At 42.0% G+C, this 15,765-nt stretch overlaps 1 protein-coding gene across 1 annotated transcript in view; it reads right to left on the bottom strand.

Moving 5' to 3' along the window:
- OSGIN1 (oxidative stress induced growth inhibitor 1) overlaps positions 1-9,143 on the bottom strand; it is a 58,927-nt gene extending 49,784 nt beyond the window's left edge. The window contains exon 1 of the mRNA XM_018082401.2: positions 9,119-9,143. Within this exon, the coding sequence (XP_017937890.2) occupies positions 9,119-9,128 (10 nt within the window). The 5' untranslated portion in view covers positions 9,129-9,143. The remainder of the gene's footprint in view (positions 1-9,118) is intronic.
- Between the last annotated feature and the right edge of the window lie 6,622 nt (positions 9,144-15,765).

Genomic DNA, 15,765 nt, shown 5'->3' with positions numbered 1-15,765 from the left:
AGCAGTGTCTGATGCTGCTCACTGGTGTGGAACATCCAGGGGCTCAAAGCCTGTGGTGTTCTGAGTGTGCCCAGGCTGGTGGAACATCAGGGGCTCAAAGCCTGTGGTGTTCTGAGTGTGCCCAGGCTGGTGGAACATCCAGCTGCTCAAAGCCTGTGGTGTTCTGAGTGTGCCCAGGCTGGTGGAACATCCAGGGGCTCAAAGCCTGTGGTGTTCTGAGTGTGCCCAGGCTGGTGGAACATCCAGGGGCTCAAAGCCTGTGGTGTTCTGAGTGTGCCCAGGCTGGTGGAACATCAAGGGGCTCAAAGCCTGTGGTGTTCTGAGTGTGCCCAGGCTGGTGGAACATCCAGCTGCTCAAAGCCTGTGGTGTTCTGAGTGTGCCCAGGCTGGCTCTCCAGCTGAGATCCTATGGCCCTTGTGCTGCAGTTACCTTGCTACTGCAAAATAGGGTAGAATAAACAGCAAAGACAGAAGAATCAAACTGTTCTTTAGTATCTGTGGGAAGGAACAAGGCTTGAATGTGAACAACTGGAGTTCCAGGAAGGAAATATAAAACATGGGAAACTCTAGACAGCAAAGGGGATAAAAAAACAAAGTCACTTCAGGACCAATTAGGAAAGCTCTCTGCTGCAGTTACTTAGAAAAAAAAAACTAAAATAAATAGATGTTAAAAATTACAAGTCATATTCAAATTTCATGAAGCTATTTAAACTTATTAAAGGAACAGTAAGTGGGGTAGGCAGATGGTTATTTTCCTGACTTATTGTAATGTATTTTTCTTCTTGATGCTGGTTGCAGCTATCTTTTGCTGATTTGCAAAAAGATGACTGTCCCTTGCCCTTTGTCCTATCTATACAACACTTTTATCTGAGCTGGGATACTTCCTGCAATGTAAGAATGTCTGCACTAGAATTTGCTTGAGGTTGATTTGTGGAAAATTAATCTGAGATACTGGAATGAAATGTTTAAGAGATTAGTTTTTCCAGGAGAGAGCAAGACAAACAAAGCTATAAATACCACTCAAATGCTGTTACCAGTACCTGCTAAACAGTTCCAGAGAACTTCAAAGGAAGATAACAAGTGCATATTCATAAAACACTAATCTACAAAATTTCAAAAAATGCATTAATGGACTGCTGACATACACAGAATTTTACACCACATGAGTAGTCCAAAATGTACAGACCCTAAAGCACTAATGAAAACATACTAACCCTCAAGGGTTCTTATTTTATTGGTTCAAGTCTGCATTCTACATAACCTTGTAAACATTTTTCCTGCTTGCACAGGTTCAGTCACTGGAGCTGTTCATGTGCAGATTTGTAAGGCAGGCTAAGTGCAAGTACCAATACTGTGCTAGGGAAGGACCCAAACATCCTGCAGCAGGCACAGACTAAGGTTCCTTCCCTGCTGTTTGCTGAGTGCTATACAGTGTTACCCAGGATCTCCTCAATAACATGCTGCCTCTCAGCCTGCTGGGGCTTTTTATGCTTCAAGAAATTTTGTCTTGCACTGTATTCCTTTTCATTCTTTTCCTGCCCCCTTCCTTGCAAAATACTTTCTGGGTGCTCAAAAGGCCTTAGCATAGTTTGATTTTTTCTCCTTTTCACGACAAGTAATCCCTTCCTTGCTTGCCTGGTCCTACATTCCCTTAGCTGAGCACATGGTTGACTTGACAGCTGGTATGTCAGCTGAGTTAAACAAAACTCCTGGGTTTTGAAGGTAAGTCCACCATAAATTAAACTACCTGACAAGGTCTGAAAAGGACATAATTAATGAGTTATTTGTGTTACACTAAAGTCAGCATAGCTGCAAGAACATATTAATTGTAAGCATTTTACTTAACCCCAGCATGACACAATTGGCAGACAAGAAGCTCATACATACTGTTTCCAGCTCTTGTAATGACAGAAATTTGTGATCAGTATTTTCTTATTTCCTGCCTTTATTTCTCTTTGCTAAGAATACATCCCAAGTAAGAGTCACAGAACTCCTTCAACCAGGATGAATTAAATGGCAGTGATTTAGAATAACAACTTATTCACCCCTTGAAATGTGACAACATTCCAAAATACCTCAATACCACATAGCAAGCAGAACCTTCCAATCCATACAAGCAGAAAGCACAGATGAATTTCACCCTCTCAGAAGTAACCTGCCTGTAGTTCAGAAAGTTCTGTACAGTTAATCCTTTCCTTAGGTTTCAAGAAAAAATGTCATATTAGTAGTCATTAGAATGACTACCAACATTCTATTTGTTTGTCCTTTTGGACGAAAAGGGGCTCAAAGCTTTTTTTCAGCTCATTAGAATGTTACCAGGGGAAAAAAAATAAAAAATGAGAGAATTGACTAAGGAATACACCCGGAAAATTAAAAAAACCCTGACTGCATGAGACTTTTGACAGTCCTCAGCTCTAAGCATGGACTGAGGAGAACCCAGGAGGGGGAGAAAGGCAGGGAGGAAACCTGATGTGTAAGGACAGGTTGATAAAGTTGTGTTTGGTCTAGCAAACAGGAGATGAAGGGCACAGCAAAGAGTGGAGTGGGGTAGTGAGCATGCAGTGAGGAAAGAGAGCACCTGCTCTGTTCCTCTGGCTTTGTGATGCTGGAGTAGCTTTCAAACAGGGGCTTAAAAAAGATTTAAAGCCATTATGAAGACAGGCTCCTTCCCCACAGCCACAGAAATTAGCAATATTCATGGAACTTGTTTTTTCACCTGATCAAGAGTTCTTTAGTTGACAAAATTAATATAAACAACAGTGATTTCCTAAGCTTTGTTACCTCAGGCTGTTCAGTTTATTTATGCAAACTACAAATGTTTAAATTGATGTAAGGGAGAAATGAATGTATTTTTGCTGGGAGTTCCATAACATGAATATTTATAAGTGGTGTAAGGTACTCACTATTTATTTCACTAACACCTACCTGTGAAGTCATGTGCCTGTTAGCAAGTCAGCCACCAGGACGATGGACTAGAGAGAATTTGAATTAAAGAGCCCTGGAGATTCCTTCCACCCTTTACAGTGTTTCTGTGAATTCTAAAAGGAAAAGAAGGCTTTCCTACATTCTTGCCTCTCTGCAGATAATGGTTGGTCATCTTCTCTCAAATACAATGAAAATCTTTTCGATTTTTATTAAAAGGCAATCTTTATTAAGCAAGGTCTCTGTCAATCCTTTAAATGTTTGCTGAGAGAGCCACTGAAAAACATAATCTTTTTCATGTAGAAAAATAATTATTTTGAGACTATTTATTACCGTGAACTTTCTCTTGCCCCCTTTGTCAATTTTTAAAATGGGATTTTCTTTGCATTAATGTATTTTCCTTCTTCTTTTTGCATGAAATTGCAGGAATATTAAAAAAACCAACAACCCACCCTTATGACATACAATGTTAAAATGCAAACAAGATAATAGGACAAAAAAATAGGTCCTTACTTGTGCTGAACTGGCATGACCTCACACAGAAATTTGATTGTTTTTCTGATAAATGCATGTCTCAGACAGGTTTTACTAAACCCTGTATGAGACTAAAAGATTTACAGCCAAAGAAATATTTTGACTCGGGGAGGCTTTCTGCAAAACCAGCTATTACTGCTCTGCCCTCCCTTCTGCTCTGAGTCCTGCAGAGCTGGTTAAAATGCAGTCTGGTATGTCTGGGTGAAACCTTTTCTCTCCACTGAAATCAATCATCTGCTGGTATTCAAACCTGCAGATTTATTTGTTTAAAGAAATCTCTCACTTGGGTAGAGAACTCATGATATGTACAAGAGAAGACATATTTGTATGCTAGTTTATATTATGTCTTTCAAAACTAAAATTACATTTCATTTTCTGTGTGATATATGTCAGGGTTTGAACTCAGCTGTTGAATTTTATTTTATTTTAATGTGTTCAATAGGAATGTTTTCTTCTATTCCATTTACCAGCATACCAATATAGCAATTTAATTCATTCTTAGAGTCAGAGAAGCATTTAGACTGGAAAAGACCTTCAAGATCATTGAGTCCAGCTGTAAACCTGACAGTGCCAAGTCCACCATGTTCTTAGCTAGTCTGAGACTATTTATTTTGTTTTAGACCCAATGGTAACTCTCAGCTTCTTCACTCAAATTAAACCCCACCTGTGAAAGCTGTTGGGCTCCAATGTTCCTTACACTCATCTTCAGCAGCAAGAGAAGGTGCCCCTGGCCTGTGGCCAGACCTCTCCTGCTTCTAACAGTGCCAATTAACTATACCAGTTAATTGTGCACAGTGACAGCTGCACAGGGAAAGGTGCAGGAATGATTTGTTACTTTAAGATATGCTTGGGCATGAGAGGATTTTTCTTGTTTGTTTTTACAGCTGACTATTTAATCACAGATATTTTTTCTTGCACAAAGGAAGCCTTGTTAAAGAACAAAATAAAAGATAATTATCAGGATTTCACAGCTGTAATTTTACAGTATGGTATATACTGGATTTAACTCCAACAGGATGCAGTGTAGCTGTCTCCTGTGTCTTCTGATTGTTTCAGCACAGCCACCCAACATAAATATTTGGGGTTTGTTTTAATAACACAACCTCATGGTTAACTACAACATATGTTACTCTAGCATAGAATAATACAAAATAACAATTTCCCCAGTGATACAACACTTCAGTAATAAAATTTGTCCTTTGCAATAAGGACAACTAGGGAGTTGTCCATGGAGTGTGACACTGAGCAACCTCCATGATGCACTGCCCGAGGTGTGGGGTGAGGACACCTGCAGGACTCCAGCCACACAGTCTGTTGTGTGAGATGACACTGATGACCCACTGAACAATTAACCTGCCATCTCCTAGAGTTTCAACAGAAGTTGAGGTCTTCCACATTTTCCCATACTGACAGAGGTAAAAATAACTGCCTGACCTCCCCAGCAGTAACACGACACCTGGAACCACGAGGTGGAGTTTCCTCTCTCACCCTGCCCGAGCTCTCACACAGGGCTCGCTCTCACTTTGCTTACTCTTCCAGGTCCATGGAACAGTCACCAGTGCTGCATAAGCGACCATGTCTCATTAAATCAATGTTGTTGGTACTAAGAATGCCAATATTGTAGCTTGTGAGATTTAAACTAAGAAAAAATAGTACTGAAAAAACCAGCAGTAAACTTGAACAAAAGCAAATATTTCTTCTGGAACTAAAGTATTCCTGTAAGTGTCTGTAGCACAGCTTTGAGTGTTTTCAAAAGTTTGATTTATGGCACTTCACAGTATGTGACTGGGAGGCTGAAAAGGCTTTTCATAGTTGTGGGGATCTTGCATAACTTGGGAAACTCCTGGTAGTTCTTAATTAGTCCACTACGACTTGCTCTGTGGGACACTGTACACACCAACTAATCAAGAGCCAAGTGTGGAACAAAGGAGGGAAGTGCAAAACACTCAAATAGACTGCTGAGAAATCATTTCTGAAAAGTTAGCAAAGCCAACCATCATTTTAATTTCAGGCCTGAATACCTTCTAATACTAGCAAAGAGTGGATTAGACACTGGAACGACTGTGCTGGCAGAAAAAAGACTAAATCCATTAATAGAGATCCTATCTACTGCAAAGGCAAATGGACTGGCAACAAATCCTCTGTGTTTTGATAAAACACTTTCCCTAATCTTAAAGACTCTCTTGGCATTAAGATATTTTACAGCTCAATTTTTAGGGTGGACTTTTAAATATTGAGACATTCTGAAAATCTTACTCATGGAACATGAAGTCTTGGGCAAGAACTCAGCAAAAATGTCCAGGGTGCTCTGATCTTGTATTTGTGAAACAACATGGGCTTCTTTATTTTACAAGGTGTGCCTGTGCTACACAAACTGCAGAAACACAACTTATTTGTCACTCTTTCCTCACGTACACAAGTCTGTTCTCCTTATAGGCAAGATGCATGAGGTCATATTTGATTTGCACGTGCTGTGTGGAATCTGTGCACAGAAAGGTCTTTGGGATTATGTTTTGGGAAACTTTACTTTTAAAGACAACCTAAATTTGGATCGAATACAAATACAGAATCCTGCAGAGGTCTGAAAGTTTAGGGAATAAAGGCTCTCCTTACTATGTGTTCACCCAACCATTGTTCCCACCACTGTAAAGTATCTCTAAATAAAATGGGAAGGAACCCTTTTATTAAGGGTACAAGTTTATTTGCATTGTACAAACATTTCAGGGTAATTCAGTAATTGAGAGAAAGGCAACAGGAGTGCACTAAAAGCAAGGGTGCAAGAGTGGGATCAGCACTGATGGGGCTGTGCTGCAATGTGCTGGATTCAAAGTGGCTCTGCTGAGGAACATCTGGTCGAATTTAAATAGCAAAGTTTGGACTCAGCATGATAACACAAACAAAATGATGATATTGGCTGCAGCCTCTAGTAACCAGCTGCTTTCAAACAGGGTATCAATGTAACTACTGCTGAGTAGTAGCAGAATCTTCTAAGCTGCCATACTCCTGCTTTTAATCAGAGACAGAGAGACAGGTACCACAAGTATATCAAAAAAAGGACTCACAATAATACAGGGGAATCTATAACAGAAAGAAATTTTGCTGTTTTGAAGAAAGTCTGAGCAGTCACATTAGAAGGCCAGAGTTACACAACATAAAATAAATGCCAAACCCAACAGATGTCTTCAAACTGTCTCATCCAGAAGAAATTTATTTAAATAATGTCAAACTGGGTTACAAACACTATAACTAAGGACTTCATATTCTTCAATCACAGTACCCACATACTAATGTGGGACCTGAAACAAGAAAAAGATATTTATTCTTAAGAAGCTATTTTTACAGCCAGAAATCCTCCTTAGTTTGTTTTTTTACATAATCACTTTTAATAGCCTTCAAAATAGACATGGACAAAGAGCATTATCTTTAAAAATCCCTGCAGTGTTATTAGTCTTGGTGAAACAATGATTCTAACTCCCACGTTGTTTCCCAAGAAAGTGAAGCCATGATTCAGTCACTCTCATTAATAAATAGCCAGATCCTAATGAAGTTAATTCAACACAGATAAGACAAATTGTGTGATCAAAGGGTAGGGCCCCAAAGTTGAATGGTTTAATTGTCTAAAACATCAAGTCAAAGCATCTATTTAAAAATAAGTATAGCTACGAGGGATTATTTTTTCCAAATAAACCCCCAAAATTGACCAGGAAAAACTTGATGTATTGAACATTCCACTTGTAATAGAGAAGATTACTTGAGCAAATGAAAATAGAAAGTGTGTAGTATTAATCAAAACAGTTCTGAAAAAATACTATAAACCTTTGATGTTTACCTGATGATGTGGATTTTTTTTGCTGTTGTTTCTTTGCTCTCCTAGCAAAGTTTTACTGATAACATTTGAAAACTTGTCCATATATTAGAAGATATCTATTCCCACTTTTGTTCTGCAGCATGGACAGCATGGACAGCACTGAACAAAACCAGCTTATAATCAAGTGCAGCAAAGATATGTATAAGCAAAAATTTTGGTGAGACTGGATGAGTCAGTGAAAAGGAAAAGGTACCTGAAAGGCAACAGAACCAGACCAGAAAAATAAAATTTAAGATGGGGTGTTAAATCTTATTTAGAGTCTGTTTTTAGAAACCAGTATAGAGAAGCTAAGTTTTCCATAAAAGAAGGACTAATGTTAATCTTCAGAGTATTTAAATAAGTGCCGTTGGACAAGACAGATACATTCCACAGTTTCTGTTCCTTAAAGGGATATTTTCCACTACCTCCTCCTCCTCCTCTTCTCTCTGCTCCTAGCTTACTCCACACTTGTACTTTTGTGACTATGACAGTCAAAAACTTACCTTCAAAGTATTGTTTTCTGCCAGCTTAGTGAGCAGAATTGTCTCACAGAGGGGGCCAGGCAAGTGCCAGAGCCAGTCAGATGCTGAAAGCCATTGGAATAGGAGGAGACATACAGCTGGGATCAGGGGAAGATAAATTTAGAAGCCTAAATTTAGACCTTTCCCTTTAATTGCCTAGCACTTTGGTGCTTGTAGTCACTCATTTGTAAATAACACTTACTCTGCCTAAACCACCTAGAGTAGAAATTTCTATGATGAAAAGAGGATGGTAAAAAGAAGAGGAAAAGGATCAGTGAATCTGGGTTTGTAAACAGTCACTCAGCTGTAACCAAAGAAAAGAAACAGAGACACTTGCTTTTTTTTTTTAAACTGTTTCTGTTGCTCTCCTGAAAGACTACTGAATATGTGGCTGACACTGTTCTTTGAGATCATGAAGGCTGAAAAACTGCAAAAAATAATCTTTGCTTTTAAGTACTTATAAAAGTTGTAATTTCCTGGGAGCTGGCTAAAGCCACAGATTTATTGTCCCCAAAAGTTTTATGATCCCTATGAATAACTCTTGTGTCCACAGAATGTAGAGTTCAAAAGAAGCATGAAGGTGGTGCCAGGACTCACTGTGTATGGTAAAATTTCAAAAGGAACCAATACAAATTGTCAAACCCAGGGCTGGAAGCAAATGTCCATTACAGTCCATAGCATAAGGTCTCTGTTGCAATGAGTCCCAGTTACACACACACAACACACCTTCAGGGCTGACTTTAAGGAGCTCAGTACATGCTCTTCTTCCATGAATTAAGTGCATGAGCAACACATTCTTGGGAGACTTGAGCAGTTAAGGATAGGCTTAAACTCACTCTGAACACCAGAATGAACTTGTGTTCACAAGTGTTCACAAAGCCAAAGTTTAAGGATTCAGATTCTCTTCGATTTAACAGCAATTTTTACCTTGGGTTTGTCATGTTCTAAAACCACTTAGTGAATATCATGTGGACTTGGCTTCCTGTAATCTGATGCAAGTTCAATTTGGTTTGTTTAGGAGTGTTTAATCTGCTTATTCTTCAAGCTTTTTGAGTTGAATTACGTTTTCTCAGATGTATCTAAGTGGCAATATTAGACAAAAAGAAAAAGATAGGGCAAAACCCACAGACTTAACCAAAACTCCGTTTGACTTCCTTCTGATTAGCTAAAGGAGATAAAATCTTAACTTGATTAAATTAGTATCAGATAAAATCCGAGTGGAAACAAAGTCTTTTAAAGGTTTCTTTCTCTCCTACTGCTTAGAGAATAGCACTTCTGCATAAACATAACTTACCAGTGGCCATTCATGGAGCACCAGGGATGAACCAGACAGTTTATGTCATCTGTAACAAGAAGAGAAGAAATAAACTAAGGAGTCCACACTTATATTTGGCTTCCATAGTGAAACTGAAGAAGTAATTTATAAAGTATGAACCTTTCCGAAATGGACAAAAATATCTATTTGGATGATTATTCTGAAGTTTGCTTCTGGTCACCTGCAAACATTTTAGAAGCATCACCTACCCTTCTGATGCTGTCCTAACTTGGATCTCTCATACCAACCTCTGCAGTGTTCTAAGTTTTCAGAATTCAGAAGGTGAACTTCTATTTTGAAATCACCAAATGGGCATTTTTTCCAATAAATATTTTTCGAGGTTCTAAAATAAAATGTCATCCTCTATACTTCCAGTATATGCCTAATAATTTGTTTCCTATGTCTCTTCAGTTCTTCAGTTCCTAAAGGCAATTTTAGAATTAGTTCACATTTTATGAGTGCATTTTTTGAGGAGTGAATGTTTTCTTCAGTAGATTCAATTATGAGAGAGCTTAAAAGGCAGTCTAGCAACAGCTGAAATCAGCTGCATCTTTTGCATTCACACTCAATCCACATTTTGATTAATGTGTGAGACGACTGGTGCAAATCCCCACCTCCCTGGGAGATGCTGTGTCAGTCCTACAGAACACAGAGCACCAGCAATATTTGTAGCAATGACTTAACACCTCATGACTGTTTTCTGGTTCATATTACCTGTATAACAGTAATTAGTTTCATATGGCAGGAATTTGAGTTCTACTCTCGGGATGTCTTTTAGGGTTTTTTTATCTTCTGTCAGTGCAGTATAAGTGGCTTAAAAACAAAGACGTTGCCTATCAGGACTGTTGAGCTCCCAGAAGGCAGCAGACTGGTTTGTTTGCTGCTTTGCAACACTGTCAGTAGTTTTAGGAGGTAATAGATTTAGTGTAGTTTGTGTTTGACAAAAGCCAAACAAAGAGCTGAGACAAAGATAATTAAAGAGCTGAGATGATCAGGCTCTTCAGATTATGATCTGCAAATGACAGTTTGTTTTGCTGTGGTGCTGTCTAGTTTAGAAATTAAGTCTAATGTAATTCTCTTCCATATATGCACTTAAAAAGCCAATTCCAGGAAAACAAAACAAAACAAAACAACAAAACAACTTTCTTAATTCATTGTTGTCTAAACCCAATGTAAGGAATATCTAGAGGTGTAGAGGGGGGCAGCAGTCACTTGGTAGCCTGATTGTCTCTGTGACAATGAAGGAAAACAACTCTTTGATAAAACACACAAGCTTTGAGAGATGAAGTAGGATGGAAATTAGAAATGTAAGCCTGGCAATAGAATTGGACTTCACTATGACATTTACTGGCACACTTATAGATATTACAGTCCATAGTTTGCCTTTCTCTTCTCTTTTATAGCCTTATAATTTTTATTCGCCCCCAAGGTTTTTACCCTCTTGAAAAACACCACCTCTGACTCATCTGAGACTGTAGATAATAATCTAAACAATTAGATTGTTTAGAGCAAGACAAAGTCTGATGTCTCCTGAGCCCTCTGCCTCGCAGGTAACAGCAAAAAGGGCAATAAAAGAACATTAAGAGGGGACTGTTGCCTGGGGTTCACTGCCTTAGACTTGGGAAAACTATTAACCTGCCAAAGGAAGACAAGAAAGCCTTAATTACACTACCAAGATAAATCTGCTGAACGGCAAATTGCTCACCATTATTTTCAGACACCACGAGCCATTTTAAATCGTGATTCTGGGAGACTGTATTTTAACAGAGCCAAATTTCGGGCGTAGCTGTGCCTCTCCTGAGGGCTGAAACACGCTAACGGGAGTATTTTAAGGGTTCCCTTTTAATTTCTACGTCAGCTATGATTGGCGCTTATCACCTATGCAGCGGGAACCCAAAATATCACCACATTTCACCGTTTCGACCCTCTTGGGCCCCTCAGCCCGGAGCCTGAGGGTCCCTCAGGTGTGACTCGGGCGGGTTTAACTCTGTGCAGCGCCGTCCCCGGGTCTCAGGAGTGCCCCCGACGCCCTGAGGGGCCCGGACCGGGCCCGGGCTCCGCGTCCGTACCGTCAGCGCTACGGCTGCTCTCCATCCTGCCCCTGAGGGAGGCAGGCGGCTGGACCCCGCCCCGGGGGGAGCGCTCACCGCTCTCCTCAACCGCCGGGTCGTAGCGGAGGCCGGGCGAACCGGGGGGCGCGGGGCAGCTCGGGCCTGCGAAACCACCTCCCGCCCCCGCCGCGCGGGTGGCGGCCGGGCCGGCGAGGCCCCGGCGGCAAGCTCCGCCCCGCGGCTTCCCCCTCTAGCAGAGCGAGGCGGGAGATAGGGCGGGAAGCGGACGGAGGCGGTGGCGGCGGCGGCGCGGCCGCCATCACACGTGTGGGCAACGGGGCGAGCATCCCTACACGGCCGCGCCGTAACGGAAGCGGAGTTAACGCGGGCCCGCGCCCACACGGCCGGGCGGGGCTGCGGAGGCGGTCCGGGCTCCCCCGCCCTGAGGGGCAGGCTGCGGGGCTCGGCGCGGTGCGCCGGCGGCGCCTCTCCTGCAGCATCCAGGGCTGGCGCCTCGCGCCCCCGGGGCTGCGGCTCACGGGAAGGAAGCGCGATGAAACGCCGTGAGTTGTTTTAAGGGTTGATTCAAGCGCGGCAACATGGGCAGTGCCCCAGCCCTGACAGTCCCCGGCTGAGCGGAAGCCTGCCGCCGCTTCCTTCCGTGGGCTGCCGTGACGCTGCAGTCCGCTCTGAACCTCGCCCCTCGAAGGGCGAGAGACACCCGGGTCCCCTCTGGCGGCCGACCCCCTCAGGGTCCCCTCCGACACCCGCGGGCGCCCGTCCCGAGCCCGGTTTGATGTGGTTTGGCAGCGGACGGTGCGGGGGTCCGGCGGGCGGTGGGTGCCGGGCGGTCTTGTACCTGCGGCCCGGTTGTACCTGCGGGGCGGTGGGGTGCGCGGCGGTGTGTACCTGCGGGCGGTTGTACCTGCGGGGCGGTGGGTGCGGCGGTGTACCTTGCGGCGTTTACCTGCGGGCGGTTGTACCTGCGCGGCAGTGGCTGCGAGCGGCGCTGTACCTGCGGGCGGTTGTACCTGCGGGCGGTTGTACCTGCGGGCGGTTGTAACCGCTCCGGTAACGCCTCGCAGGGGCCGGTGAGACCCTCAGGCCGGAGTGCCTCGGCTCACTGGCGCTTGGTACTGATTTGCATTGCTTATGTGTTTTTAAGTGTCATGTATTGAGTACGGTCTGTTTAGGCGTGACCGTAGGTCGCGCCTGAGGAGTACACGTGGGTGTAGATCTGCAGGTAAGAGTGCGCCGTTTGGCGTTACTTCCCCCCCTTTTGGGAGGTTTTCACTTTTCTGCCCCAGGATGAAAAACAAGTTATTGAACAGACCCTTCTGTCTTTACTTGAGCCTTATGCTACAAATTTCACCAGATGTTCCGCTCCTTGCAGTTGCTTCGTGCACTCCCAACCGCACCTCTTGCTAAATCAGGACTGTCACCACAAAGTCCATGCTGTGAGCTTGCATCTGTTTTTTCCCTTGGAAATATAAAAATAAATTAGAAGTAGGAAGAATATAGTGGCAAATTGTTTTCCACTTGGAGCTGGCACAGTTCTTTATGACTGAGTTTAAAATCTAGGTTAGTATTAATGATGTGGGTTTGTCTAGGACTAGTAATTTAAGAATTTTTGGGAAGTTTCTGAGACGTTGTAACTGAGTATCAGTTGTGAGCTGATGATAGGTCTTTCCCTGATTCAGTGTTCACAGCCTTATTCAGGATTTGTCCAAACATGTGGGTAGTATGTGTATTTGCAGAACATCTCTTTCCAGCTGTGTCACAGGTGTGTATGGTCGGGACTTACTACCATCACTGATAAACTATCAAGTGAATGATTGATTGACATAGTAACTTCTCTTTCATACCTTTTTACATGGTAAACATACCTGGCCATGTTTTTAAAAAATGGGTGTTACAGCCAATTCTATTTGATTGAAGGGTTATTTTTTTTTTTAAAGTCCTAAAGATGGTGAGTTTGCATATGCAAGCACAAAAGACTTGGTTGAAGAGAATAATCTTTACATCGGGAATTGCTTTTGTTTCAAGGGCTTCCTGTCTGCTCAGCATATGTATGTATGGCAGGGAAGTGATTCTTCTCTCACCAGCAGAAAGGAAAACATGTGCTGGACATGTAAATGTTCAGACTGTGAGGTGCCTAAATATATACATTGCAGTGAATAAGCATTTCTGGGACTTACAACCTTTGCTCTGTTGGTGCTTAACTCCCTGAAGACTTTGATGCTGCTTGCCTGTATAGAGCAGTCTTGGCTCTTGCTCGAAGGGCCATTCATTGTGTTCAGAAATAGGAGTCTTACATCTGGTGACTTATTTATATGTGAATAGTCCAGGTATAGGGTAAAGCTGTGTTATGGCCGGAGTTAGGCAACCAAGGCAACTATGGAAGACAGGCAAGAACAGTAGCAATCTTTGGTGATGAGCAGGTACTGTATAAGAAAGCAGCAAAACATAGTAAACTTTCAGCAGTTTGGTCCTTCACCTTGGCCATTTACCCACGTGCAGGTTCACCCCAGGCTGAGCACATGACAGCTGTCCTGTTCAGTGGGAGAAAGGGGATCTTGGTGGAGGGTTCCTCTTTCCCTTCCCTTACAGGAGGGCCACCCTGTAATGCACTGTTAGTTCTCTGCTAAATGCATGTTAACCTTCATTAGCTCCTTTGGTACCTGGCCAAAGTGGGATAGGCCTTACCAGAATGTACAGTTTTGGTGAAGCACTGAAGGGATCCTAGTTTCAGGTCACTCGGTCCCGGGTTCATATTAAAGCCTATTCTATCAATGGCAGAGTCATTTCAGTAAAAAAAAATCACATATCAGCAAAAAGATTCCTCAGAGCTGCAACGATCAGCAAGAAAAAAGAGTTGGAAGACTTTGTATTGCACAAGGGCCAGCGATGAGGAAATCCGTGTTAGTTAGCTTGTGTGAAAGCATGACCCTGCCTTAGCCACAGCAGTCCTGTGGCCAGGCTTTGGCAGCGTTAGAGATTGTTCTAATAGTATTTTTAAATGCAGTGTTACAGGACTATTGTATGTTAGAAAATATATACTATTTATCTCTCGTTCTCCTCTTCCAAGCCTATCTTCTGTTACCACAGAAGTAATGATCATGTGACAGAATCAGGGATTTTAATATATGTGTTTTTTCTGTGTGTTGTTAATATTGACATAGCTTCAGTTTTCTAGTCTCTGCTTTCCCTCTTCATTGTTAAATTTTTTCTTCCATTTGGTAAAAGCTGCAGATTTTAGTTACATTTAAGATTGAGTGAAGTGCCAACAGTTTTGTTTCTGTCGCAGAGGTGGTGTAATAAGACACATGACTCAGGCAAATAAGCAATTCCTGCCCTCAAGGCTCTAAGGGTATAAAACAAACAAGTGTAGAGGAGAGAAAGAAATGCCAAATGTGGAGTGAACTGTTGCACACACCTTCCTTAAATCCTTGTCGGCAGATACCTGAAGCTGGGAATAACAAAAGCAGACTTGGAGAGGAAGAAAGAGTATTGGGGGACAAAAGAGGCTGGGCTCAGAGAGGCGGTGATTGATCTTGTGATTGATCTTTCCTGGGTAGAGCAGATTAGGGCAAGAAGCAGTCAAGGTCACCAGTAAAAAACCTGTATAGAACTGCAGTCACGTGCTGCTAATTGAGGTGGAGGCATTTGAACAGTGACAGTCACTGGTAGTTGCAGGTAATTAAATTTACCTCTGAGCTTCAGACCATGAGGTAAATCACGGTTACTCTTAGTGCAAAACTGCCTGTGTGTGAGCACATCAGATTTGATGTGATTTGAATTATTCAATTGATTTAAATCAAGTCAAACCATCACAATGCCTGAGTATTCAAAGTAAAGTGTATGCTTCTTATCAAACTGTACTTTGAAAGGTGTTCCAGGAAGAAACGGGAATGATGATTAGGATATGTGGAGTGAAAATCATGTGTGGTTATCACCAAAATGATGTTTTATGTTTGTGATGAATTCTTCATATTTACAGAGTTTTATCCTTTAGCTGGAAAGGCTGAAAATGAACATGGCATATTTCCAGGCTGGCAGTTGGATGTCGTAATAATAGCTGTAGTATTCTTGATTTTTCCACTGACGTTTGTTCAGGATGACTTGCCTTCTGAAATACATTTGCAACTAATGTTCTGTCTGAGTTCATTTCATAGACATGAGAAGACTCAATTTGGAATTAAATGTTACTTTTATGGGTCACAAGCGTTCCCTTAAATCCACTTTTTACAGCCAAATTAGTAATGAAAACATCTGCTTTGACTGTTTGTTCTGCTGTTTTACACAGCTTTCAGATGATTGCATCGAGTTTACAATTATTATAATAATTATATTCATTTACAGAGTAATAACTGATCTTTCTGTTGTAAAGCAAAGCAGATAATCTTGTGAGCTCATAGGCCACATGTCTTTTTGAAGACTTCACTCTACTACACCAATAACAGAAAGTCAGCCAGTATGTGATTGCAAATGAATTTGGCACAAGATAGATGGAAGAGCAAATAACAAGGAGAAGAGGTAACAACTGTTGAGGTAAATATGCTTTCCTTTTCTTTT

Source organism: Manacus vitellinus, unplaced genomic scaffold, assembly GCF_001715985.3.
Source record: "Manacus vitellinus isolate BGI_N305 unplaced genomic scaffold, ASM171598v3 scaffold_10_pilon, whole genome shotgun sequence".
NCBI lineage: Eukaryota > Metazoa > Chordata > Aves > Passeriformes > Pipridae > Manacus > Manacus vitellinus.
Note: the sequence above shows the minus strand (reverse complement) of the source record. Positions and strands in the feature narration are given on the sequence as shown.